Raw genomic sequence first — 22713 nt, forward strand, 5'->3', positions numbered from 1 at the left:
CACGGTGCATGCAAATGTATGTGTGCATTCCCCATGGAGATGCAAGTATTATCCTTCTTCCATGACTCGCGATTATGGAAGCAATAAGATATTTGAGGTGTTCGTCCATCCAAAGACGTTAAATTTAGCTAGCTAATCCATACCAATTTAAAATTTATTGTGAATTTAAGTTTTTATCGTTTATAACCAAAATTTAGCCCCTAATTCCACAATTTTAAATTTTTATAAAACTTTCAAATATAACAAAAATCTCACTTGAATATATAGACCCAAAAACCTTCAAAGTCAAAACCTAGTTATACCCACAAGCCAAAAATCTCTAAATCTTATGCTTTGTTATAGTTCTGTGAAATTTTCATCCTGTTCTTGGTTTGTAGATTTTGTAGTTCTGAAATTTTCATTGTGGATTTTGTTGTCCTGTGTAGAACAAAAACTAAATGCTAAAGAAAAAGAGTAATGTTAGGTAGACAAATTTTTTAAACAAAATTTGTAAACTAAATGATATGGTTGTAGATGATTGGATTATTAATTAAGTGTCGATTAATGTGCTTGTTTCTTATTGGTGACAGATCATTTGGTTTGCAATTTGGTTTCTCTAGCATTACTCCAAAAAAAAAAAAATGGCTTAATAATATAGTAAACATAATTTCAAAAAAAAAATTGAAAATCCTTACCTATGCCAGAAAAATAGCATGCTAGATTGAATTGTATAAGTGGATTTTGACGTCCATCAATGAATATAGGAATACGATCCAACTGGCTAAGTAATTGAAACCAATAAAATTGAAGGGACTAGCTACAGTACATGCGCATTTACTTAATATCACTAACTAACAATCACATATAATATATTTTTTTTCGTTTTAGTTGCATATTTGACAGTTAAATAATAAAAATTAAAATTAGACAGCGAATTTGATTTTTATATCAACGCCTCACATTTATCCCTACTTTCTGCTCTCCCTTGCAGCCAAAAACACAGAAAGCGAAAGATACATTCTGGAAGACAGAAACAAAGCAGAAGTATAATTGCTCCTTCGACTTATCCCTCGTAGACATGTTCCAGAACAAAAGGCGAGAGTATCTAGTTTGTGTTTCCCTTTTTAGTATAAAGTTACCTCACTAATAATTACAATATCATGGGGACTGATAGGTTGCACTATCTTTTTACGCAACTTTTGATAAAGATATGTCGACTAAAAAATCACCTAAATCTAAAACAATATGATCAATGGATTAAGATTTTAGAGTTTTTTTGTAAAGTCGTATCCATCTACTTTCTTCCTACAAACTAACGTCCTAGTGGTTTTGATTTTTTTTTTTTTCTATCTATAAATAATATTGTAAAAGATAGAGTTCACATCGTTAAAATACATTACAAAATGAATCCCAAAAAAACATATAAAAAATAATACACAAAAAGTAGTGTCACGAATCCGCTCCCATCATCAAATTATTTTCGATAAAAATAAAATAGAAGCTAAAACATATATTGTGACATCACACATCGTCCAGGAAAGTGATCCTTATATGTATATTTTAATCTCTACCTAGCACGAGACCTTTTGGGAGTTCACTGGCTTCGGATTCCGTAGGAACTCCGAAGTTAAGCAAGAAAAGGGCTAAAACAATCCCATGATGGATGGTCACTGAAAGTTGCTCGTGAGTTCCCAAAAACAAAACCGTGAGAGAATGGTAAGCCCAAAGCGGACAATATCGTACTACGGTAGTGGAGCGGGCCTGGAAAGTAATCCGCTCCGGATCGGGATGTGACATATATTACAGGAGTTACGAACCATACAGGCATATATAATGTCTATAACACCGTTTCTTGTACTGAAAAACTCGAACCGAAAAATTGGCACTTGTGATGCTCCATTCCACTTTTTTCTTTCTAAAAGAATTCTTGTACACTAACGAAAGCTTTGCCTATCTATCAAAAGTTTTTGCCTAGTTCAACCTTCCTCATCATTCTAATTGTGTTGTGCAGAATTGAATCCATTATCCCCGCTACCTGCAACCCAAAGGAAAGAAAAAATCAGCTCGCTTTCTTGAGAGAAGTAAAGAACGACGGCATGAAGATACCAACCGTGAAAACGCCTCCGATAATAGCGCAAACATTGGTGATAAAATGTGAAAAGGATTTCTGGTTTTCTGTTATTAAAACCTGGTTATGGAAGACAATGAAAGAGAAATGAGAAGCGAAAATATTAAAAACTAAAAGACATTTACGGTATTGGCTTTTTTGTTTTGAAACAAAAATTAAACCTGCATGGGGGAGAGCTCAAAATGGAACTTCGCAACTGGTACTTGGAGACTTTGCACCAAGCTGCTGTGGGCCGTATACTCGTATTCCTCAATTGATTTGTGAGATCTCCCTGTTATAACTTCCGATTTTACTATTTGAAGGTAATGCTCTATCTGCACATACAATTACCAGAAAACGTATTTATAAACAGCTTAAGCATTAGCTATTCTTTCGAAGCAAAATAAACTTCAATCACGATCTCTTCACTACTGAATAGATCATATGTTAAAGACAGAGGAATAATGAATAAAGATTAGATGAAGGAATATCACAAATCAAGAAGAGGAATAAACACTATTTAGTAAAAAATAGAGCAGCAAACACAACAAGATAGGAAGAATCATGGATGGTGACAAACTTACTGTAACATTAGCACCTAACTCCTGGTGATTTATGAAAGACCGACCATTCAACCTATCATGGCTTCCACCAAGATAAGGTACCAACCGCTTGACATCACTCATCACCTTAGGAGCAATCATCCTACCGAATGAAAAATGTGATATGACGTGAGACATGTTCATTTGAGAAGCATCGAATGAATGGGCTCCTGAATGTGCAGAAATGACAAGGTTTCCTGGAACCTGCACGGTACAGGACAAATCATACCTATGTTCCGACTCAATTACAACTAAGAGTTTCATTGTAGGGTCAATTGACAGGTCAAAGAAGGTCAGAATTGTGAAAATGAGTAAATGCATTTTACTGGTACAATATTCTCTCTTTTGTTTATTCATGTTAACCATCAAATACAAGAACTTAAAAACTTAAAGAGGTACCAACTACACAAAGCCATAGTTTATTTGCTAGCCAAGGCCAGCCATGGCTACCATGACTGCACTTGTGGTTCTCAGGGTGTGAGGGCAACTTGTGTGCATGGGTCTGGTAACCAAATTGAGTAGTCATGACTGACCTTAGCATTTCTCTTTATTCATACCAATTTTAAGCATGTGAAACACCTGAAGGCATGCTTCAGGAAAAGAAAGATATGAGTTGTACAATCCTTATCACTTCTCTACTTTCATCGCATTTCCAAGCATGTGAAGCACCTCAATCCATGCCTTGGGATCAAGAAGAATAAAGCAAAGAATTCTATGGGAATAACAATTGTCATACGATTAGGTCTAACATGCCCAATGATTCTAGTAAATTCAATTTCAACTGAAAGATCACCTTCTTTACACGCACATATCCTTCAATTCTACACCCTCCTGTCAATGGTGCTGGTCTTTTTGCATTCTCACCCCTGTTGTCAGATTTGTCCTCCAAAGAAAGTTTTTCAGACTCCACAGGGATAGGTGCAACCAAAGCTTCCATTGTCTGCAAGGATGGAAGCTTCAGATCAGATTTACAATTTCATTTGGGGCATTGAATATCAAGTGCTAAAAAGTTCAAAGACAAAGTTAAACATGTGATGCAGTGAGGCTAACTGAAACTTATGAATGCTTGTACCTTAACCAGGCTATCTGTATCTCGATCTCCATAATAAGATTCATGCTCATGGTGTCCATGCTCATCCCTGTGAAAAAATGCCAGATAAAGAGTTTGCTTAAGTTAAGCCTCATGTGTACAAGACAGGCATGCCATGGGGATGAAATTGAGAATCGGAGGTATAAATCAAAATAATCCGGTTCTATATAAAGAAAGGACACTGAAACAGTTAACCTTTTTTTAACCTTTTTATAACCCAGGACTTTCACTTCAAAATGGACACACACCCCTGGAGGAAAGAGCCTGGACTGTTATCATCAAAAACCCAGATAAGACCTAATTGGCCCCAAGGTTGTATTTAGATACATGACTTGATATTAAGGATTTGAATTTGCATTTTTATTATAAATTGTATGAGATATTAGACATTAAAATTCTATGCTAATTGAATAAACATGTAATTGAATATTAGATTAAATATTTGAGAACAAAATGTTATTTCAAGTTACCTCCCTAATTTAGTCTACATAATTTTCCCACTTTATCCCCTTTTTTGACACTTCACACACAATATTAAAAAAGCTCAAATTCAAATCTTGCATTAAAATCCACATGTTGAAAGATAAATTGCACATACAAATTAGATGAAGATGGAACACAAAAAAAAGTACAAAGCATAAATAATGCGATCTAAAATGTAATGTTAAGACTCCAAGAGCTGAAATCATTTCGATAATAAATAAATGATTAGAAATCTGTTTGAAAAGAAAAAGTTCGTAAAATTTTGTAGCATTTACCTCACATCACTTCCTTTACGAAAAATACGAATTGATGGATATCCTTGAATGTGATTCCTGAACATTATGGGAAAGCATAGTTAATAACAGCAAAAAACAGGGAGACAGTGGTACATGCAGCAAACTTGAGAGATAAGTAAAGAAGAAAACAACAAAGTTGTATCTAGAGCGATGTAAAGGATTGAAGTATAACAAGATAGCACATAAAAGCTTAACTTGATGGATATGAAAAAAATTCAAAACGGTGGTTCAATTCTGGGATACTAAAGAGTGATGGCTTAACTGGGCAACATTCAAGAATACGATGTGAAAATGTAGAAGATACAGACAGTCTAAAATGAGCTCATCCATGTTCCCAACCTGAGGTTAACAGTTCTCTGTTCATGGTGCTAGCAAAATGCTATGTTGGTAAGAATACTGCACTTAAGATAAAATCTAGAGCTCTAACTGGGCATTTCAGAAAGGGTAGTGCTATTCACAAACCCCTTTTTACCCCCCACACACCCTTGTTAATTTTTGTCCACTGATCTTCTTCAATTCATTTGATCCAACGGCCGGAAATTAAGAGGGTGTGTGAGAAGTAAAATAGGTGTGTGGATAGCACCACCCTTTAGAAAACTAAATTCTAGTACTGATTCGTAAACCACCCCAGTTAGGTACTGGTAGGCAGCTCAGAGTACTCGTTCCAAAATCTTCTTAAAAGGTAAATAGGTTTCTCTTCCACTTTTTAAGTCTTGACCACATTTTCAAGCAAAATTAAAAACCACCCTGATCATTTCGAGTTCAATTTATTATTTAAAATATTCATTAATGAAAAAACAATCTACTATTTACAAAATTACAATTGCAGCGCATTAAGTGGAGTTTTGCCTTCATTTTTCTTGTCCGCCATAAGTCAGCTATTATATATAGCATGTGTAGCTCTCTTTTACAATGAGAAAGATGCGAATACAACTGTAGAGTGGTTTTACAGCTAATAAGAACTGAAAATGCATATGCTCACAATGAAATGTATAAAAAAAAATTACAAAAAAAGAAACAATTTGTATTCCCTAGAAAATCAAGTGAAAAGTAGGACTAAGCAATTTAAAAATATACCTCTTACACAAGTCAACTTCTTCAGTACAATCCACCTTCGCCATAAGAATACGGCCATCTATTTCTGGATCATACCTGTTAACCATGGGAGCATGAGAGAGAAACACAGAGAGAGAGAGAGAGAGAGAGAAGAACTGTGAACTTCAAATTGTAAGGAATGAGTCCAGGATGACCATTTAGGAGTGCCAATAACAGCTCCCTTAGAAAATCATATTATGTGGAAGAAATCAGCACAATTTTCAGAGTGAAGCACCTTTCTCTTATTATTTTGGCAGCCTTCTCCCATGAAGGTTTCTGAAAAGAAAGTGATAACGTGAAGTAAGTAATAAAAGAGGAAGAACCAAATGCAGCAAGAAAGATGTGCTTTTGAATGGATTCAACTAAATAGTTCAATTACATCAACCAAACAATTAATGCACACAAAGTATCTTCTAAATATAGAACAGTTCCATCTAAAATGAAGAGAGGGCAACATGAATTAACCCAAGGATCTTGTGACTCATCAAAAGATAATGCATATACACAGGCACATACATGATCAAGAGTGTGAAATGAGGGGAAACAATCAAGGCAGTAAATGATAGTAAAACATGTCTCCAAAACCCAAAAAAATTGTATGTAAGAAAGAAGTCAGATGAAACAAAATACATATATTACAACCTCTTAGATTTCTTTCTTTTGGCAAAACTTAAAGATTTAAATAAATTGAAGAAATCCTCAGCTTGTGCTATTCCCAATGAAAACTGAAATTGACAAGTTTTCCCATGATTGAACGATCTCATTCTTGGCATACATGATCTAACGTTTAATTTCTGGCCAAAATATGAGATTCTAATTTCTCTGCAATCATGCCAAAAACATAGAGCATGCATATGCATACGCAATTATAAAACAAGATTTGTAGAAATTGATTGATTAAGAAAGCTAAAACTTTCATCAAAAGAGATTTGAAAAATATGTGAAGCTATTTTATTTACCAGGCGATTGCTCCAGTAGCACCAAGGAGCATAAAAATTAACAATCAAAATTGGGTGCCTGCAGAAGAATTGTTTAAACAAAATTAGGAAAGGTATCACTTTGCAACATAACAACAGTAGTGTACCACATCAGGGGCATTAAATATCAAAAGTATGGACCTAAACGTTGCTCCACTTACTGGTGAGTAAACTTTTCAAAATTCTGGGCAGTTAGCGAAATAGAGCCATCACCAGAATACTCATCTCCATCCCCATGCTTAATGCTATGTAAAACGGGTCCGGAACGGAACTCGGAGCCAGTTGGTCTTAAATCTGTCCCTATAGAGAACTTGCGAATTGTCTTTGTTATATTCAATCTGTTCTGAGAATAAAAGGGAACTGGTTCAGGACAGATGGATACCACATATAGAATATAAAAATAACTAACAAAGGACCAATAGCATTAGGCAGAAAAAATCAGCAACAGAGTAGAGAGAGAAGCTTACTGTTCCCAACACATCACTCACGTCAACGGATGCAAATTCACATGAGAGTGCGGGAAAACTACATGAAAAAGGAGATAAAATTAGTCAGGGAGCCAAGGAACTGAGACAAAGGCAGGGGAAGAAATACTGCATAAATAATTATCGAAAGTGAAAAGCCAAGAGTTTTTTTTAGTAAAGTTACATAAGAGAGGTGATATCACCAAATTTTCCAGGAGTAAGAAAGGGGGCACCTTGATAGTCTAATGCCCGCACAATATAATTGCCTCTTTCGGGCCGATTAAAGCATTGCCTACTAATTCGCATGTAGTGCACCTAAGAATCATTTTAACCTAATCAATTTAAATGCACGTGAAGCCATGAACCGAACTAGGCATCACTTTGTCAACACTTCATAAGTCCTACCACTCTCAACCATGACACTTACGCCCCTCTTAATAATTTATAATAGTAATAACTATTTGTTCATAACTTCATATACAGGGTCTACATGTGTACCACCACTAAGAAGATAATGTAGACTTACAAAATGATGGTTAAAATAGTTATCTTTGAACAAACTGACTTAATAACTTCATGAACGTCAATGCCGCTATGAAAGTTTACCTGACATTAAATTCAATGCGTAAGAAGTCCCCATCAGAACTCTTGTCAACAATAACAGATGTAGAGGTGCTGACAGTCAAATAATTATTCAGTTCCTGTAAAATGAGCATAATAAGTTCCACCAGGATGTAAAGGAATGTCATGATTATTAAATTAAAGTAATAAAGTGCTGAAACAGATTACTGAAAAAGGAAAATAGAAAGGTAAATGCAGATATGATGATGTATATTAACCACAAGAATATCTCAACAAAATAGAATTATGAAAAGAAACGAACTTGGAAAACGAAACAGAAGTACTGGAAATTCTCATAGATATTATAAAATAGAAAAAAGGTTAAGCATCCATACAGGACCAAAACAAACATCATTGGAGATAAAACTTAAAAAAGAATCATCACTCCATGTAAATTGGGTCAAATTTGAATATTCGAGCGCATTAGTAACCAATAGAGATATGAGCTGCTTACCATTCCAAATAAAAACATCATGGCAAGAGCTGCTATTATAGATAATCCTGCACCGGATAATGATGCTTCTGTCAAATCTCTAGGAATTTTCCTGTACATAGGTAAAACATTTGTAGCTTAAATACATATTTATAAAAATATCAGGACAACCCCTATAGGTGAAAATATTGCACCGCAATTACAGCACAGATTATATATTTTATATAGAAAAACTGATAAAATCCACCAGCACCATTAGGGGTGTGTGCAAATACCACCCAAAAAGTACCACCTAGATTCATGTTTCAGCGTGAATGTACCACCTCCATTAATTTTTGAACATTTAGTCAAAATGTATCATCTGCAAAGACTTTTGGACATGTGAGACGAAGGCCTACTGACGCTCTGGTTAGAAGATGCGATTACGGGACAGGGCCAAAGGGGTAGAGGAAGACCTAGGAAAACTTCGGAAGAGACTCTAAGAAAAGACTTAGAGTACTTGGATCTAACGGAAGACGTGACACAAAACCGAGCACAATGGCGTTCTAGGATTCATATAGCCGACCCCACTTAGTGGGAAAAGGCTTTGTTGTTGTTGTATCATCTGCAAAGACTGCAATACATGTGAGCCCTTTACAAGTATATTTTTTACACTTAAAAGGCCCCTAGATGACTTAGGGTAAGAATTCAGTTGACTAAAAGCTCACATGACATATCTTCCGCTTCCTCAAGACAAGCTATAGTCAAAGAAATTCTTACCCCAAAATATGCAGGAAAAGTGCTCACGTGCTCATCTAATGATGAGATTTGATGGAATTTCTAACAGAAAATGACAGAGTAGGCATATCCACACTAAAAATGGAGTAAGGGTGGTAAATTGGCAAGATTTTTTGTTTGGGTGGTATTTTGCACACACCCCTAATAGTCCAGGTGGTGTTTGTGAAAATTTCCTTTTCCTTCTATTTCACAGGGTTAGAAGAGATGCAATGCGGCACAATATAACTTTAGTTTCATACATGCATGAAGAAAGTTTACTCAATTCCTAGCACATGTAATTAGAAATTTTTATGTCAATGCTATGCACTACCAACTCTGAAAGCAGATTTGCTTTACAATACTTGTTTGTATCATTATTTATTATCTTTTGCCTCAGGTTTTCTTTTCGTTTAACTTTTTGTTTTTATAACTTCTGTCCCCCCAAACAATAACAATAAAGGCCAGATACCCAGCAGCTAAAACCCTTTAATCTTTTGCTATTAATGCCTCCACTAAGCACATCCAAATAATCTAGTAATGCTTCCTCACTCTTCGGTGGTGTGGTTGAAATGGACCTTTCAATGGCACCAACGTATGGATGGAATGCCTAATTCATCTTTTGTGTAACAGCTAAATAGGTATTCCATAGAAAGTTCGATTTCGAAAAATTATGGATAATAACAATTTCATTACTTTCCAATGTTCATTCATGCAATCAAACACTATTCCAACTCCTCCAAAAAAACAATCAACCTAAATCTGAAAAGAAAAAAATTACTATAGTAATTCTAAGCAACCAAACTAATCAAATCACCAATCTTTTCCATTAGTATTGATTAAATTATTAATCTTGATCATAATCACTTCAATTCCGTTTATAATTCCAAGCCATTCATTCCCTTGTCCATAAAAAATTCACAGATCACACACACCAAAACCAATTACACAAAATCCAACTGAATTTTCCACAATCAGATCCAAACCACACACACAGAGCTGATGAACAGTGAAAGAGAGTGAAGGAAATGCGAGAGATTTAACCTGTAAAAATCGACGGACTTGATCTTGCCGGTGGAAATCATGGCTGAGATGAGCGGACTGGATTTGATTCCAGAGCAACGGAGAGCTCAAATCCCAATTTCCCGAGCAAAATCACAGAGAGAATGAAATGGGAGAGAGAGCTGCAGCGTTCGTCTCTCGCCTTTTGCTTTCTCTATTTGTTTTTCACTCCTACTTATTGGTCACTTGTGCGACGGTGATAAGCAAAGGTCCCCTGAGGATGTTGTGGCCAATAGGTGCGGCAAGAGAATCAGATCGAGTGGAGGGAACTTGACTTGATATTATAGTAATATCACTTGAATATTATATGTTCATTTTAAAATTTAATGGAATTCAAAAAATGAAATTTTAACGAAAAATTCTCAGTACTGTTTACTTTAACGAAAAATTATATTTTTATATTAAAAGGTCAATCTAGTACTATTCATTTCTTGATATTACAATAATATCACTTGAATATTATATGTTTATTTTAAAATTTAATGGAATTCAGAAAATGAAATTTTAACGAAAAATTCTTAGTACTGTTTACTTTAACGAAAAATCATATTTTTATACTAAAAGGTCAATCTAGTACTATTCATTTTACCTTTTATTTTGTTCCTATCGTTAAAATTTAAAATTTTCAAACTTTTTTTATTAGTTTTCCTTTCAAAAAAATTATTATATTTACAAAAGAACTTAGGAGTAGAGAGCTAAGAGAGGATGAGAGTGAGAGAAAGAGAGTGACAGATAAGGGAGTGGACAGAGGGGAGAAGTTTACTTTTAATTTTTGTTTAATTTTAAATAATATAGTTGTTAAAATCACATATAAGTGATACTATTAATATGTAGTTTAGATTACATATTTAAAATTTAAAATTAAATTTTTTTAATTTACTAAATAACTTAACTAATGAGCTTAGGGAAATTGTAAGATGTATTTATACTTTATCTTGCACCATGATATTTATGCTCTGACACTTATTTTTGTAATAAAGGTTTAACCTCACTCACATCTGCACTTTTATCCAATTAATTTAAGTTTTGATTTATTCTTAACTTTCCACTTCAATATCACTTTATGGTTTCGTCACTTTACAGATCTCGGTCAACATTCTTTGACTCAAGTGTCCATGTGAAATCTAATCACTGGATTCCACTATTCAATTATTCGTATATCATATTTTTGGAAAATTATTATTATTTTCCATCAAATTTAGAGTTTTGGTTACTTAGTTATAAAGTTTGATTTTCGTAAATGGTCATTAAAAGGTCGTAGGCCCTTCGAGGGCACTCTTAGTTTTTTCGGATAAAGCTCAATTCTACAAAAAGGTAGGTGAAAACCGTTCGCGAAATGGAGTTTTAACGAAGAAGAAATAAACAAGCAAAGGTGGGCGGATTTTTATGATTAAGACCTTTATAAGTGGAAGGCTCAAGAAGTACTAGAGAAGCCTTCCCACTTGGGTGTTGGCTAGCATTGACCTGAGTACATGGCCCATTAACTTGTGTTCAATCAGACTTCCTGAGGTTTTTTCGGCGAGCCCTTACGGCAAGGCTTGTTGCCACCACCACCATTAAACTCCTTATCCTCATGAACATAACCCACCAACCTTGTGCCTATTTGGCCATGTTTTCTAAACGTATCGAGATCAATAGCTCCGAACCTCACAAACGACAAAACCATACTTCCGTCCACCCCCGAGGTCTATCATTACCACTAGTTAATAGCCCAGGACCCCAAGATGTGATCCATGGGTTCCGATCACCCATCGAAGCATCCACGGTGACAACACAAAATTACAGCAAATTCGTGACTTCCATGACAATTTTCGCCGTCCTCTGGCCAGATTTACACTCCAGTGAAGATATGAAAAATACTTTATTCCTCACTATCTTAATGCTAGTATAATTTGAGTCATTTTGGTGATCGTTAAAAACTCCAACGAGTCAGAACCGCCAGTCGCTACGTGTGTGGAGGTGGCGCGTTGCCAGTTACCCAACTTTGTCTTCTTAGACTAATTTATATGCCTTGATTTCATTTTCGATGTCCATTTGATGAGATTTCATTGTTTAAACCTAAATTCACAAAGAACCGTCACTAACAAAGATTCGACCGTTGGATCATCACGAAATATAGTATGTTGTTATTCATTTTATGTAAGAATCTTAGGAATTTATGGATCAAAAATTCAATGTGCAGATCTTTCGTATTGAATTACATAGGGTTGTTGACTTTACTGTTAACCATGTTGACTGAAGGTTGACTTTTGGTCAATATGTTTTGAATCATTCTTAGGAGCGGAAGTTAGCACTACTAGAGACCCGATAGAGTCTAGTGGGTCTATCTTAGTTAGTGAACCACCTTAGGGATGTGTATCTCAGTTTGCATGCAAGTGGCACTTTATTGGGATTTACGTGTGTATTAAGCTTCTAGATAACAATAATGATAATGTGTGATTACTAGTATGAAAAGATATGCCGAGGACCGTATAAGAATTATTCTATAAAACTTGTACGTCTCTGTGATTACATAATTGTTGATCGTGTGGAGTCTGTAGTGTATGTGCTTACAATCATCATTTATGTGGAGTCTATAGTGTATGTTATATCCTATGCGATGAAATTACAGCACCATGTGGTAGTGTTGTACATGGATGGTCTCGCCTGGTTAATCTACATTGGGGACTATAAGCATTCTAGTGGTGACTCTCCATGGTTAATCCGCATTGGGGGATCATACGCATTCTAAGGGTACTTTGCGTAGTTAATTTGCATTGGGAGGTCACTACCTACTTTGTCACTAGATCATAGGTGGTCCTATCTAGTTAATCCATATTGGGAATTGCACTATCAGATTGATACCTAGAGTCCGCCTAGTTAATCTGCATTGGGGAACCCTATCTTTGCTGGATTGTGGTCAGTGATTCGGAATCCCTTTTTCTATTCTATTCTGTTGAGTTGGCCCGGAACCCTAGATTCTTATGCACATAATTTACTCAGGTTCACGCTTGTGATTGTAACTTAGAGTTACGATGTTGAATACTTGAATTTCAAGTAGAGAATATACAGTAAACCATATATAGGTTGGCTTATTAAAATCAGTGAAGCGATGCTTGATCTTGTTGGGTGATCAACATAGTTAAGTATTAATATAGTGCATCTTTGATTCATGGAATAGATTGCTTGTGGTGATTGTTGAATTGTGTTAGAGAACATGGTGATATGTGTGAATAACGAAATCACAATCTTGATTGGCATATGGTTTTGTTATGTAGTCTACAATCTAGTGAATCATGCTAGTTGAGTTCTATTAAGTGATTCTAGAACTTTATGTTTTTCTGCTATAAAGTACTATGAGAAATATCAGAGTTTATCAAAAGCTGAACTATGAATGGCTTGATTTCGTCTTAAGGTGCGTAGACAGTCTAGCACAGAGGTTAGATGTAACCATGAAAAAAATGACTATGTTATTGAATAGCTTGGTTATTTTTGGTCGTGTGTCAATCCTTGACGTATCTAGGGTTCGAGGCGTGAAAGTCTAGGTGTATATTCCAAATCGTGATGTGTCAGGTTTGGAAGATGCCATAGACCCAAAAAGTATCTTACAAATCATGCAATCTGTAATTTATTCGCGATATTTTTTGTTGAAACTATCTCCAATAATTTAATAATTTCAAGTGAATCATGATACATCATTTTGTACTTGTGCATTGTGTAATTTTACAATCTCATCCATGTTTGTCCAATTATTAATATCAACAATTTAATGCCATCTATGGTCACACAAAAAAGAGAGTAAAATTTGCAAGGAAATATTAGAAACCTTCTCATTTTTTATAGGTCAAATTCTAAAGATTAACTCTAAAAAATCAACTCAATAGAAAATCGTTTAATAATTGTATTAACATATCTATAATTAAATGTTTAATCGAAAAAAATTGTTTATTTATTTATTTATTATATAGCCGTTAGATGGGATCGTCATCGTTAGTAAATTGGTAAAATGAGAAGGTAAAAAAGTGAAGACCCAAGTGAAACGCACCGTTCTTTCTTAAAAACCGTTGTGATAACTGATAAGAATGCGCCACGTTTATTAGGACGTTTGGAGCTCAGCCGTTTCGATCGTTTGCCTATGTCATTCTTCCTCCATCGTCATCGTCCCCAAAAGCTACACACACAGAGAGGGAGAGAGCTTCAGAAATGGCAGCTTTCAGAGCCTTCAGGAAACGAATCGTTCCTTCCTTCAAGTCACGAATTTTCGCTTCATCCTTCAATTCAAGATCCGTAAGTCTCACTTTCCTCCAGTCACCTCAGAATTTTCAAAATTTTCGCTTCGACTAATTTACTGAGAATTCATTACCAGTTTGTAATTGTATAATTTTCTGATTTATTTCGAATAATTGAGCAGATTAGCACATTGGTTTTAGCCGAACATGAAGGTGGTGCTATCAAACCCCAATCAGTCAGCGCAGTGAAGGCTGCAAGTTCTTTGAGCGACGAAAACTCGATTTCGTTGTTATTAGCAGGCTCCGGCCCTGCCCTCCACGAAGCGGCTGTGAATGCCGCTTCGTGTGACCCGTCAGTTTCTCAGGTATCTCAAATGGCACCCCGCATGTTCTTCAAGCTGTAATTAAAAATCTTGCATTTGAGGTTGTTTTAGGGCCCGTTTGATAACCATTTCAGTTTTTAGTTTTTAGCATACAGGATATTGTTACCAAACGAGTTCTCGGTTTTCCAAAAAATTTAAAATTGAAAACGAAATGGTTATCAAACCGCCTTTATATTTCCAAATGGGTTACTGACCCATATGATGATATGGGATTTTGAAATATGTAGAGTGTTATGGTGTTTGATTGCTAACTGTTTGTGTAGGTGCTTGTGGCTGATTCTGAGAAATTTAGTCATCATCTAGCAGAACCTTGGGCTAGACTGATCCATTTGGTTCAGCAGAAAGGCGGGTACTCACATGTAATCACTGCTTCGGGTTCATTTGGGAAGAACATACTGCCACGGGCTGCTGCGCTTTTAGATGTTTCTCCAATCACGGATGTGATTGAAATTTCTGATTCTCATCTATTTGTCAGGTAACTTTGTTGTTAGGTTGTTGTTGTGATCACTTCTCGTATTATGTAAATTATTGTTTGGTGATTTTGTTTTTCTTTTGTACATAACGACTTTGGTAAAATGAAATTAACGAAACAACAGTACAACATGGTGAAATAGCAATTCACCGAAGTATAATCCATCAAAGCCATTACAACTGTGTTTACAAAATCATATCCTCATGCATCAGGAAATACCCTGCTCTTCAAACTAGAACTATCTGCTTACTATAACTCAGATGCATGCCAACATGAAATATGTCTTTATTCTTGTATCTTGTTTCCCTTATGGAAAGGTCTAGAGGGGTTAGTTTCACGTTCCGGTGTAAGCATGTCTTGGTTGACTTTTGACTGTGTATCTGTGGTACATGTCGGTTTCATCAAGCTACCAGTAAGAATGTAAGATTATCTTTTCATATGGCAGGCCAATATATGCCGGAAATGCCCTTTGTACTGTTCGATACACTGGTGCTGGCCCTTGTCTGCTGAGCATTAGGTCAACATCTTTTCCAGTGTCCCCCATCTGGGCTGATTCGAAATCAAATGAAGCTCCTATCTCCCAGGTTGACCTCTCCACCTTTGGTGAAGGTCAGATTGTCATTTTTGAATGCATAATATCTGCTAGTCAAATATACGTTTAAATCTAATTTAATTAACAAGAAGTTATGTGACTGCTTCTATGCCCACCTGTGAATTCATTTTCACTGGTCAACGGTAATGCTACAAATGTCTATGGTGTAACCCTAGAAAACGTCCTTTTGATCATAAATGGAGCTGTTAAATTTTTTACCTAATTGACTATTAAAACATAGGCCATCTTTTAAAATAGCTTTATATCTCATTTGCAGATTCTGTTGGTAAATCTCGATATGTAAAGCACACATCACAGGATACAGAACGGCCTGATCTTGGGAATGCTCGTGTTGTGGTTACTGGGGGCCGTGCGTTGAAAAGTGCTGAAAACTTCAAAATGATAGAAAAACTTGCAGAGAAACTTGGTGCAGCTGGTAATTCCACCGATCCTTTTTGTGCTCAGAACTCCATTCTTTTTTTCTTTCTTTCCAGCATCTGTAATCTTATTAGTGTTGCTCTTCGTGCATCTTATTCTTGTTACTTTGTCGTGTGTGAGTTGTGGCTGTGTGTATGCTGATAAGCTGAAATGTTTCTGGTTGATTACTTGCCATGCTTTCTTATGACTTAATATGATATACAGAATTTAGTTGAGTTGTATAAACATTTATTCACAATTTATAAAAAATTTAACCTTCCATATTTGAGTCTATACACATATTCTGTTCTAGCAATGTGATATGTTGTTGAGTTATATCAACAACATACATTAAATTCACAATTTAGATGAATTTTAGCCTTCCATACTTGAACTTATAGGCATGTTCTGTTTTTGCAATGTGGATAAGAAAAATCTGACGTTTCTTCTCTTTTCATTAGTTGGAGCTACCCGTGCTGCTGTTGATGCAGGATATGTTCCTAATGAGCTGCAGGTAACATTTATAAATGTTCTTCCCAACCTTGAAGAATATTTTGTGTTTAATGTAATGACATGATACTCTCAAAACTCATCTGTTATAAGTTGACATTATGCAACAAGTGAATAATTCATCCCATATAGAAGGGTTTGTTGAGTCCCAATTCAGAATCCTTTCTGGGATCCAAAAACATCTTCTGTTCTAGTCATTGGACTGTTGGAGTAGTTAGTAGTGCAGATGCTTCACTGGACCATTGGACTATTGGATTATTGGAGTAGTTTGTAGTCCCAATTAAGTAGTTTGTAGAGCAGATGCTTCATTGGACTATTGGAGTACCTGTTCTAGTCAAAGCTAGTATGCTTTTTCCTCTTTAGTTTATACTTCGTCAACAGGCAAAACATCTCCTGGAATTGAATGTTCTGATTTCAAAATGGTTCGCCATAAAGATATCATGAATGTTAACCATTTGCACTATCTCAAGGATATGATGTCTCACATCCTTGATCCTGTTATAGTTAGTCCTTTGTTCTGTTTGTCCTGTATTTTGGTTCTAACTTCTCTTAGAATGTGATTGCTTTGTCTGTTAGGTTGGCCAAACTGGAAAGATAGTAGCCCCGGAGTTGTACCTGGCTTTTGGTGTTTCAGGAGCCATTCAACATTTAGCAGGCATGAGAGATTCCAAGTACATTGTTGCTGTGAACAAAGATGCAGATGCCCCAATATTTCAGGTGATGATTTGAACTCTCTCGAAGTTTTGTCAAGGTTCATCCTATACAAGATGCATTCATTTCTTAAAAATTAGTATTTTCTCAAAGATCCAAGGGTCCAAGCCATTTTTACTTCCTCCGCTGCTGAAAAGAAAAAGGGAGAAGCGTTCTTGAAATATGAATCAGATTGTGTTTTAGGTTTAGGGAATTTACGTTCCGCAAAACTTGCTTTGCGTGTAGTTTTCGTAGTTGCAAGACCTTTTGGAATGATATGACATGGATGCACTTACATGCTGCTGATTTTGCCATTCCAATAGTAAAATAAAATTCAATCATCACAGGTTGCTGACTATGGACTCGTAGGCGATATATTTGAAGTTATTCCGGAGTTGCTGGAGAAGCTTCCTGAGAAAAAATAAACCCGAAACCTGCTCGTTTCAAGGATCCAAAGGGTGCTGCAAAATAGCTGAACAATTGAATAATTGTAACAATATTCAAAACTGATGGTGTAAATTTGAATAACACCAAATTGATAATTCTTTTGGTGAATCCTCTTCTTCTTCATTTTTATGAACAAAAGAGTTACTTATTGGAAAGAAAAAAAGAGAGGCCAAAGGCGCCTGTGGATTTCCCATCTCAATCAGTCATATGCGTTAGCAAACGTAGATATTTTAAAACAGAAGTGGTAGAGGCGATTCCTTTTGTTAGTTTTTGTTTATTATTAGTAATGGTTTCTCGGGCTTTTTTGGTATACATCAGTGTACGGTATATATCGAGATATTCGACTGTTTAATTTTTGGTAATTAAATCATTGACAACACATCCATCTCTTTATTTCTCCAGTCGGATGCATGCCACATGTCGAAGCACAGTAGAATTTCGGATTGGAACGAGCTTCTATTTGGCTAGTGAATTTAACGGTGCTTCATAAATCAAGAAATAACAAACTGGGAAAATGTAGTAAGTATACTTACTATAAATCCTTAGAATAAGCAAGCGCATCTGGTGTAGTGGTATCATAGTACCCTCCCACGGTACTGACCAGGGTTCGATTCCCTGGATGCGCACACCCAATTTTTTATATTTTTTTTACACATTTAAAACATTCAACTTCATCTCATTCTCTCTCCCTCTCTCTCTCTTAAAATTGGCAACCCAATTAAAGAAGAAAGGAATTACAAAACGGTAGACTGTAGACAGCCTTTGTTAAAGCTCAGACAAAGTGTATCTAATGAGAAAAATTCAGCGAGCCACCAATACCACATAAGATAACAATGACGAAACAGAAAGCGAACTCGCTTTTAAGTTCAATTTTACAATGGTTGGGTGAAACCATCTCCGCCAGGAAAATACACTAATGATGATAAGAGTGAGTGATCGATCATGAGAAACTTGGATAATGCTCAATCACTTTGTAGTGAGAGAATGCGAATATACATGTAGCATATAAACCAAAAAATGTTATGTGAGGGAACCGCATGTGCATGTGCTGGGTATCCAAATGAAAGGCTACTAACAAAGGATGTTTCTTCAGTACACAGATGACAGATATGTGAGTATGTCTAGTACTTTGTGTTCGGTGTGAATGGTATATCTCTGATATTTTTAAACAAGCAATCTAATCCACGTTTGTTCTTTTTTATTTTTATTTTTTATTTTTATTTTTTTTTTTATAAAACAAATGATATTATTTATACTAAGGGGGAGGGGGATGAACTTAACCTCACAATGGGTTAGCAATAATATGGTTCAAATTTGCCTTTGACGAGAATTAAACCAACTTCTTACTTGCAAGTGAAGAGAAATAACACTAAATCGTAGTACTAAGTGGCAAGCGTTTTTCTTTGATGTGTCTAGTAGTTAATGTTTATTTTTTAAGGTAAAGATAAATTCGAAAAGGGATATATTACAACAAAATGGTCCTTTAGTGGGGATCTTCAACAATGAACTTATTTGATTTCCTCACTGTAAGACAGTTTCGACGAATATAATCAAGTTAATTTGTGCAGTTTTGGCCCATTAAATTAATGTCTCTTACCTCATCTAACACTAATTCTGCCTGCTATATTTTGTATATGCAAATTTAATCTAGCGTGGTTAACTACACACTTTCAAGAGATGCTAGTGTACATATGCCGTCGATACGTCGTTTATAATATTGATACTGTTGATACCATGACTATATGATTGTGATCATATTATAAACCTAACGGGAAAAGACTACATATATCGTCTACAGCTACTGGACAACTGGTTTTGATTTTGTTATTGCTGAAATTGATGATACATGGAGTGTACTTGCTCAATAGCATATGATAAAAGCAATCGATCACATTATGTACAGAATCAATGATCATGAGAGAGAGAGAAGAGATTTACGTATTCACTGAGGTACTAGTAAATATGGACGATGATAGCAATGATTCATCCAAAATAGTTTGCTACCGTAGAAAATGGAACCAAGCAAAGTCCTCTTTTCTTCAGTTCTGTGCAGTCACTCTCTCTCCCAATAAATCCCGATTCATTTCTCTCATCCACCCCGCCAGAAGTACTTCCTTTCTCCTGTAAGAGCAAAAATTCAAAGCACACCATCAGTTTAAGAACTCAATGTTTGCAAAAATAAGCACCAGATTAATAAAAGACAAGGCTACAATAAAAAGAAAACAGATGAAAAAATAGTGCGGTAAATTTCTTTTTTACCGCGTTAGGTATGTCTATATAATCTTTTTGGAGTGTTGGTTCCACAGTTGACCGGCTTAGATTACAAATCTAATGAAAGTACAAATGAAATTAATTAAATCTGGGAAGCATAAGTTAAACATTTGACTTGTAAACAGCTAGCATGATTAAAAAAACATTGGACCAACAAAAAAACAATCAGGAATTAGGATAGCCACCTTGGGACTATTTACTGGAGAAGTAGCTGTGTCCTCCAAAGCATCATCAAGCAAAACTTCTTTGGGTTGTCTCTTAAACATGACGCCAGATCTATTATAACCTCCAACCACGCCAAACCCTAAAACTTCTCCATTAATAGTAAACTTTCGGGTGACTGAAGAACCGGCGTCGGAGATTATGGAACAATTCTCATAACCGTATGAGGAGAAAGAACTGCGTTCGTCATCGTCATCGTCTTGACTATTGGTTGTCATGAAATCTTGCAAGTACATAGTCCAACTACTCTCCTCAGGGGACTCTTGAGGAGTGGTTCTTGTATCAGAAGAATTACCTCTTCCGATCATAGAGTTTCTGGAGCGATCTTCCATCTGTGTAGTGCTTTTTGAATTAATAAGATGATGAAAATAGAACAGGGAAATATAGGAATATGGTGTTGGTAGTAAACTGTTGGGAAGTTGAAGAAAAGACGTCCAGAGGAGAGCAGGTATATATAGTAGAGAAGAAAGAGAATATTGGGATTAAGAAAATACTAGCCTGATCAATATTCTTGATCATGTGGGGACACCTTAAGGGAGTAGGAGCAAAATTTGGCTGCAGCAACTGCCAGAGAGAGGGTTGGACCCTTGTGACTATATTTGCCAAAGATTTCTAGGGGTGGACTTGCCTTTCCACCAATCGTGTTGAATGCGTCACTTATTTAGTCACCCGAAGACTTTGTACTAGTTCTTTGGCCATTTGGTTATTATATATATCTCACTAGGAGAAATAATTGTTTGTTACGATCGATGTCTACTTATGAAACACAGAAAAAGTTTGATGAACTGTAATAGTTCTCTATGTATATACACATCTTCCAAAATATTATCTCATTGTCTTTCCACTACAGATAATGCCCACCATCAACATTTTAATCAAGACTAGCTAGTTATAATTTCAAGGTGACATTCCATCAGCGTGTTATTAGTGACGATTAGTTAATTGTTGAAGGATGGTAATTAACCTCTTTTTTTTTTTTTTTATTTAAAAGATCCTATGTTACTTGATGATCAAAATCGTTTATTTTATAAATCACTCTATAAATATGATTCATAAATAATCAAACAAATGGAAAATCATTTAACCATTCAATTAAAGTTGTCATGATTTCTTTGTTCAACTAAAGAACATCTTTTGTCTATTATTGGATAATAAAATTAGATGACTAAATAGATTTTGTTTCAGCTAATTTTTTTGTAGATATGATATTTAAAGGCTGACTTAAAAAGACAATTCAAATATCAAGTAATATTGTAGGATCTTAAAAATAAAAAACAAGGTGAAAATAGATGATAAAAATAGAAAGATAGCTAGCATTCCTATTAATTATGAGAACAAATATATGCATCCCACAAACTTATTTCCCCACCAACTTTTTAATAACAAAATTAATGACACTTTTGACCTTGTGTCAAATGACTTCTAAAGCCCTACTAAAAATTATCCTAATCTATTTTATATTTTATAGCCAAAAGAAAAACTAAAATTAAAGATCACGAAGAGAACGCATGGCTTTCTTCAAATAGAAAGAAGTTGTCAACTGAAAAATTAGAAAAAAAAAACAAGAATAAAAAGGAAAAGCCCAACCATCCGTTTCAAAAAACACACTTGTTACAGGACTACGCAGAACGTCCACATGGAACAGAGCGATGCGTCAAGGCTGTCAACAAGCAGAAGGTGCTCAAGGGCGGGTTCACGACGCACAGTGAAAGAGGTTTGTTGTCAATCTGTGTTGGGTGGTGTGGGGGTGAGGTGAGGTGGGGTGGTTTTCTTATTTTCAATTCGAATTTTTAATTGGTTGTGATTATTATGATTGGTTGTGTTTGTTGCGTCGGGGTGACTAGAGATGAGTGATGGACGACGAAGAAAAACCCAAAAATCGGTGGCCTTCGAACCGCCCTCTACGGTGGTTAAACAGCCGAAAAATGTCGAAATCATCGTCGAAAATTTGCCCAGCGAACCTGGGTAGATCGTGGGTCAAACGGGTAAACTGGTTAGCTATCTCGGTTGGGTTTCCAAAATGGGAATGACTTCTTAGGGAATTTATAAATAGAAAGCGACAATATACCAAATTACCTTTGACTTTGATCGCTTATATCTCTCGTTAAAACTCTGTTTCACAAATGATTTTTGTCTATATGTTCGTAGGATCGAGCCCTATCTGAAAATTCTACGAGTGACCCCAAAGGTCTACGGATTTTTAATGACTAATTACAAAAAACCAAACTTTGTAACCAAAGTAAAACTACAAAATTAACGAAAATAAAATAAAGTTGGAAAAATACGAAATATGAAAAAGAAGTAGCGACATCCGGGGACGGGATTTCACATCAGCTCCAAGTAAAGGGTTCTTGTTATCTAAGAAAGGTCATTTGGAGGTTGAAGTGTTTACAGATGTCGAGTGGGCAGGATCAATTGACAATAGGAGATCAACATCATGTTACCTCACTTTTGTAGGAGGTAATTTCGTTGCTTGGAGAAGTAAGAAACAGAATGTTGTTACTCGCTCGAGTGCCAAAGTAGAGTACAAAGGTGTTGC

The 22713-nt window shown here is 35.6% G+C and overlaps 3 protein-coding genes and 1 non-coding gene across 6 annotated transcripts; 2 read left to right on the forward strand and 2 right to left on the reverse strand.

Moving 5' to 3' along the window:
• Nucleotides 1-1690: 1690 nt before the first annotated feature.
• On the reverse strand, nt 1691-10259 carry LOC137715475 (protein disulfide-isomerase 5-3-like). 2 transcript variants are annotated; one of them, XM_088690799.1, is made up of 15 exons: nt 9945-10259; nt 8169-8259; nt 7700-7794; nt 7097-7154; nt 6791-6972; nt 6612-6669; nt 5888-5928; nt 5635-5709; nt 4537-4593; nt 3761-3827; nt 3482-3628; nt 2671-2892; nt 2269-2421; nt 2086-2167; nt 1691-2010 (listed from the first exon to the last, which is right to left on the reverse strand). In XM_088690799.1, the coding sequence occupies exons 1-15, from the start codon at nt 9983-9985 to the stop codon at nt 1937-1939; spliced, it is 1443 nt and encodes a 480-aa protein (XP_088546925.1). In that variant the 5' UTR covers nt 9986-10259; the 3' UTR covers nt 1691-1936. The 2 variants fall into 2 exon arrangements, with proteins under 2 accessions (XP_088546925.1, XP_068310918.2); XM_068454817.2 differs by having other exon boundaries at nt 1691-2014; nt 2090-2167; nt 9945-10239.
• A 3772-nt stretch (nt 10260-14031) lies between these two features.
• On the forward strand, nt 14032-17880 carry ETFALPHA (electron transfer flavoprotein alpha). Its single transcript, XM_068454671.2, has 8 exons — nt 14032-14228; nt 14353-14535; nt 14817-15028; nt 15471-15634; nt 15895-16053; nt 16496-16548; nt 17121-17261; nt 17582-17880. Exons 1-8 carry the CDS (start codon nt 14145-14147, stop codon nt 17657-17659), a joined length of 1074 nt encoding a protein of 357 aa, XP_068310772.2. The 5' UTR covers nt 14032-14144; the 3' UTR covers nt 17660-17880.
• A 356-nt stretch (nt 17881-18236) lies between these two features.
• TRNAG-CCC (transfer RNA glycine (anticodon CCC)) lies at nt 18237-18307 on the forward strand. The gene has a single exon. It is a non-coding gene; the product is annotated as a tRNA-Gly (tRNA).
• Nucleotides 18308-19480: 1173 nt separating this feature from the next.
• Nucleotides 19481-20609, reverse strand: LOC137716123 (vascular-related unknown protein 3). 2 transcript variants are annotated; one of them, XM_068455523.2, is made up of 3 exons: nt 20138-20609; nt 19941-20009; nt 19481-19802 (listed from the first exon to the last, which is right to left on the reverse strand). In XM_068455523.2, exons 1-3 carry the CDS (start codon nt 20504-20506, stop codon nt 19665-19667), a joined length of 576 nt encoding a protein of 191 aa, XP_068311624.2. In that variant the 5' UTR covers nt 20507-20609; the 3' UTR covers nt 19481-19664. The 2 variants fall into 2 exon arrangements, with proteins under 2 accessions (XP_068311624.2, XP_068311625.2); XM_068455524.2 differs by lacking the exon at nt 19941-20009.
• Between the last annotated feature and the right edge of the window lie 2104 nt (nt 20610-22713).

The sequence above is a fragment of the Pyrus communis genome, chromosome 3, assembly GCF_041283825.1.
Source record: "Pyrus communis isolate YQ-2024b chromosome 3, ASM4128382v1, whole genome shotgun sequence".
Classification (NCBI taxonomy): domain Eukaryota; kingdom Viridiplantae; phylum Streptophyta; class Magnoliopsida; order Rosales; family Rosaceae; genus Pyrus; species Pyrus communis.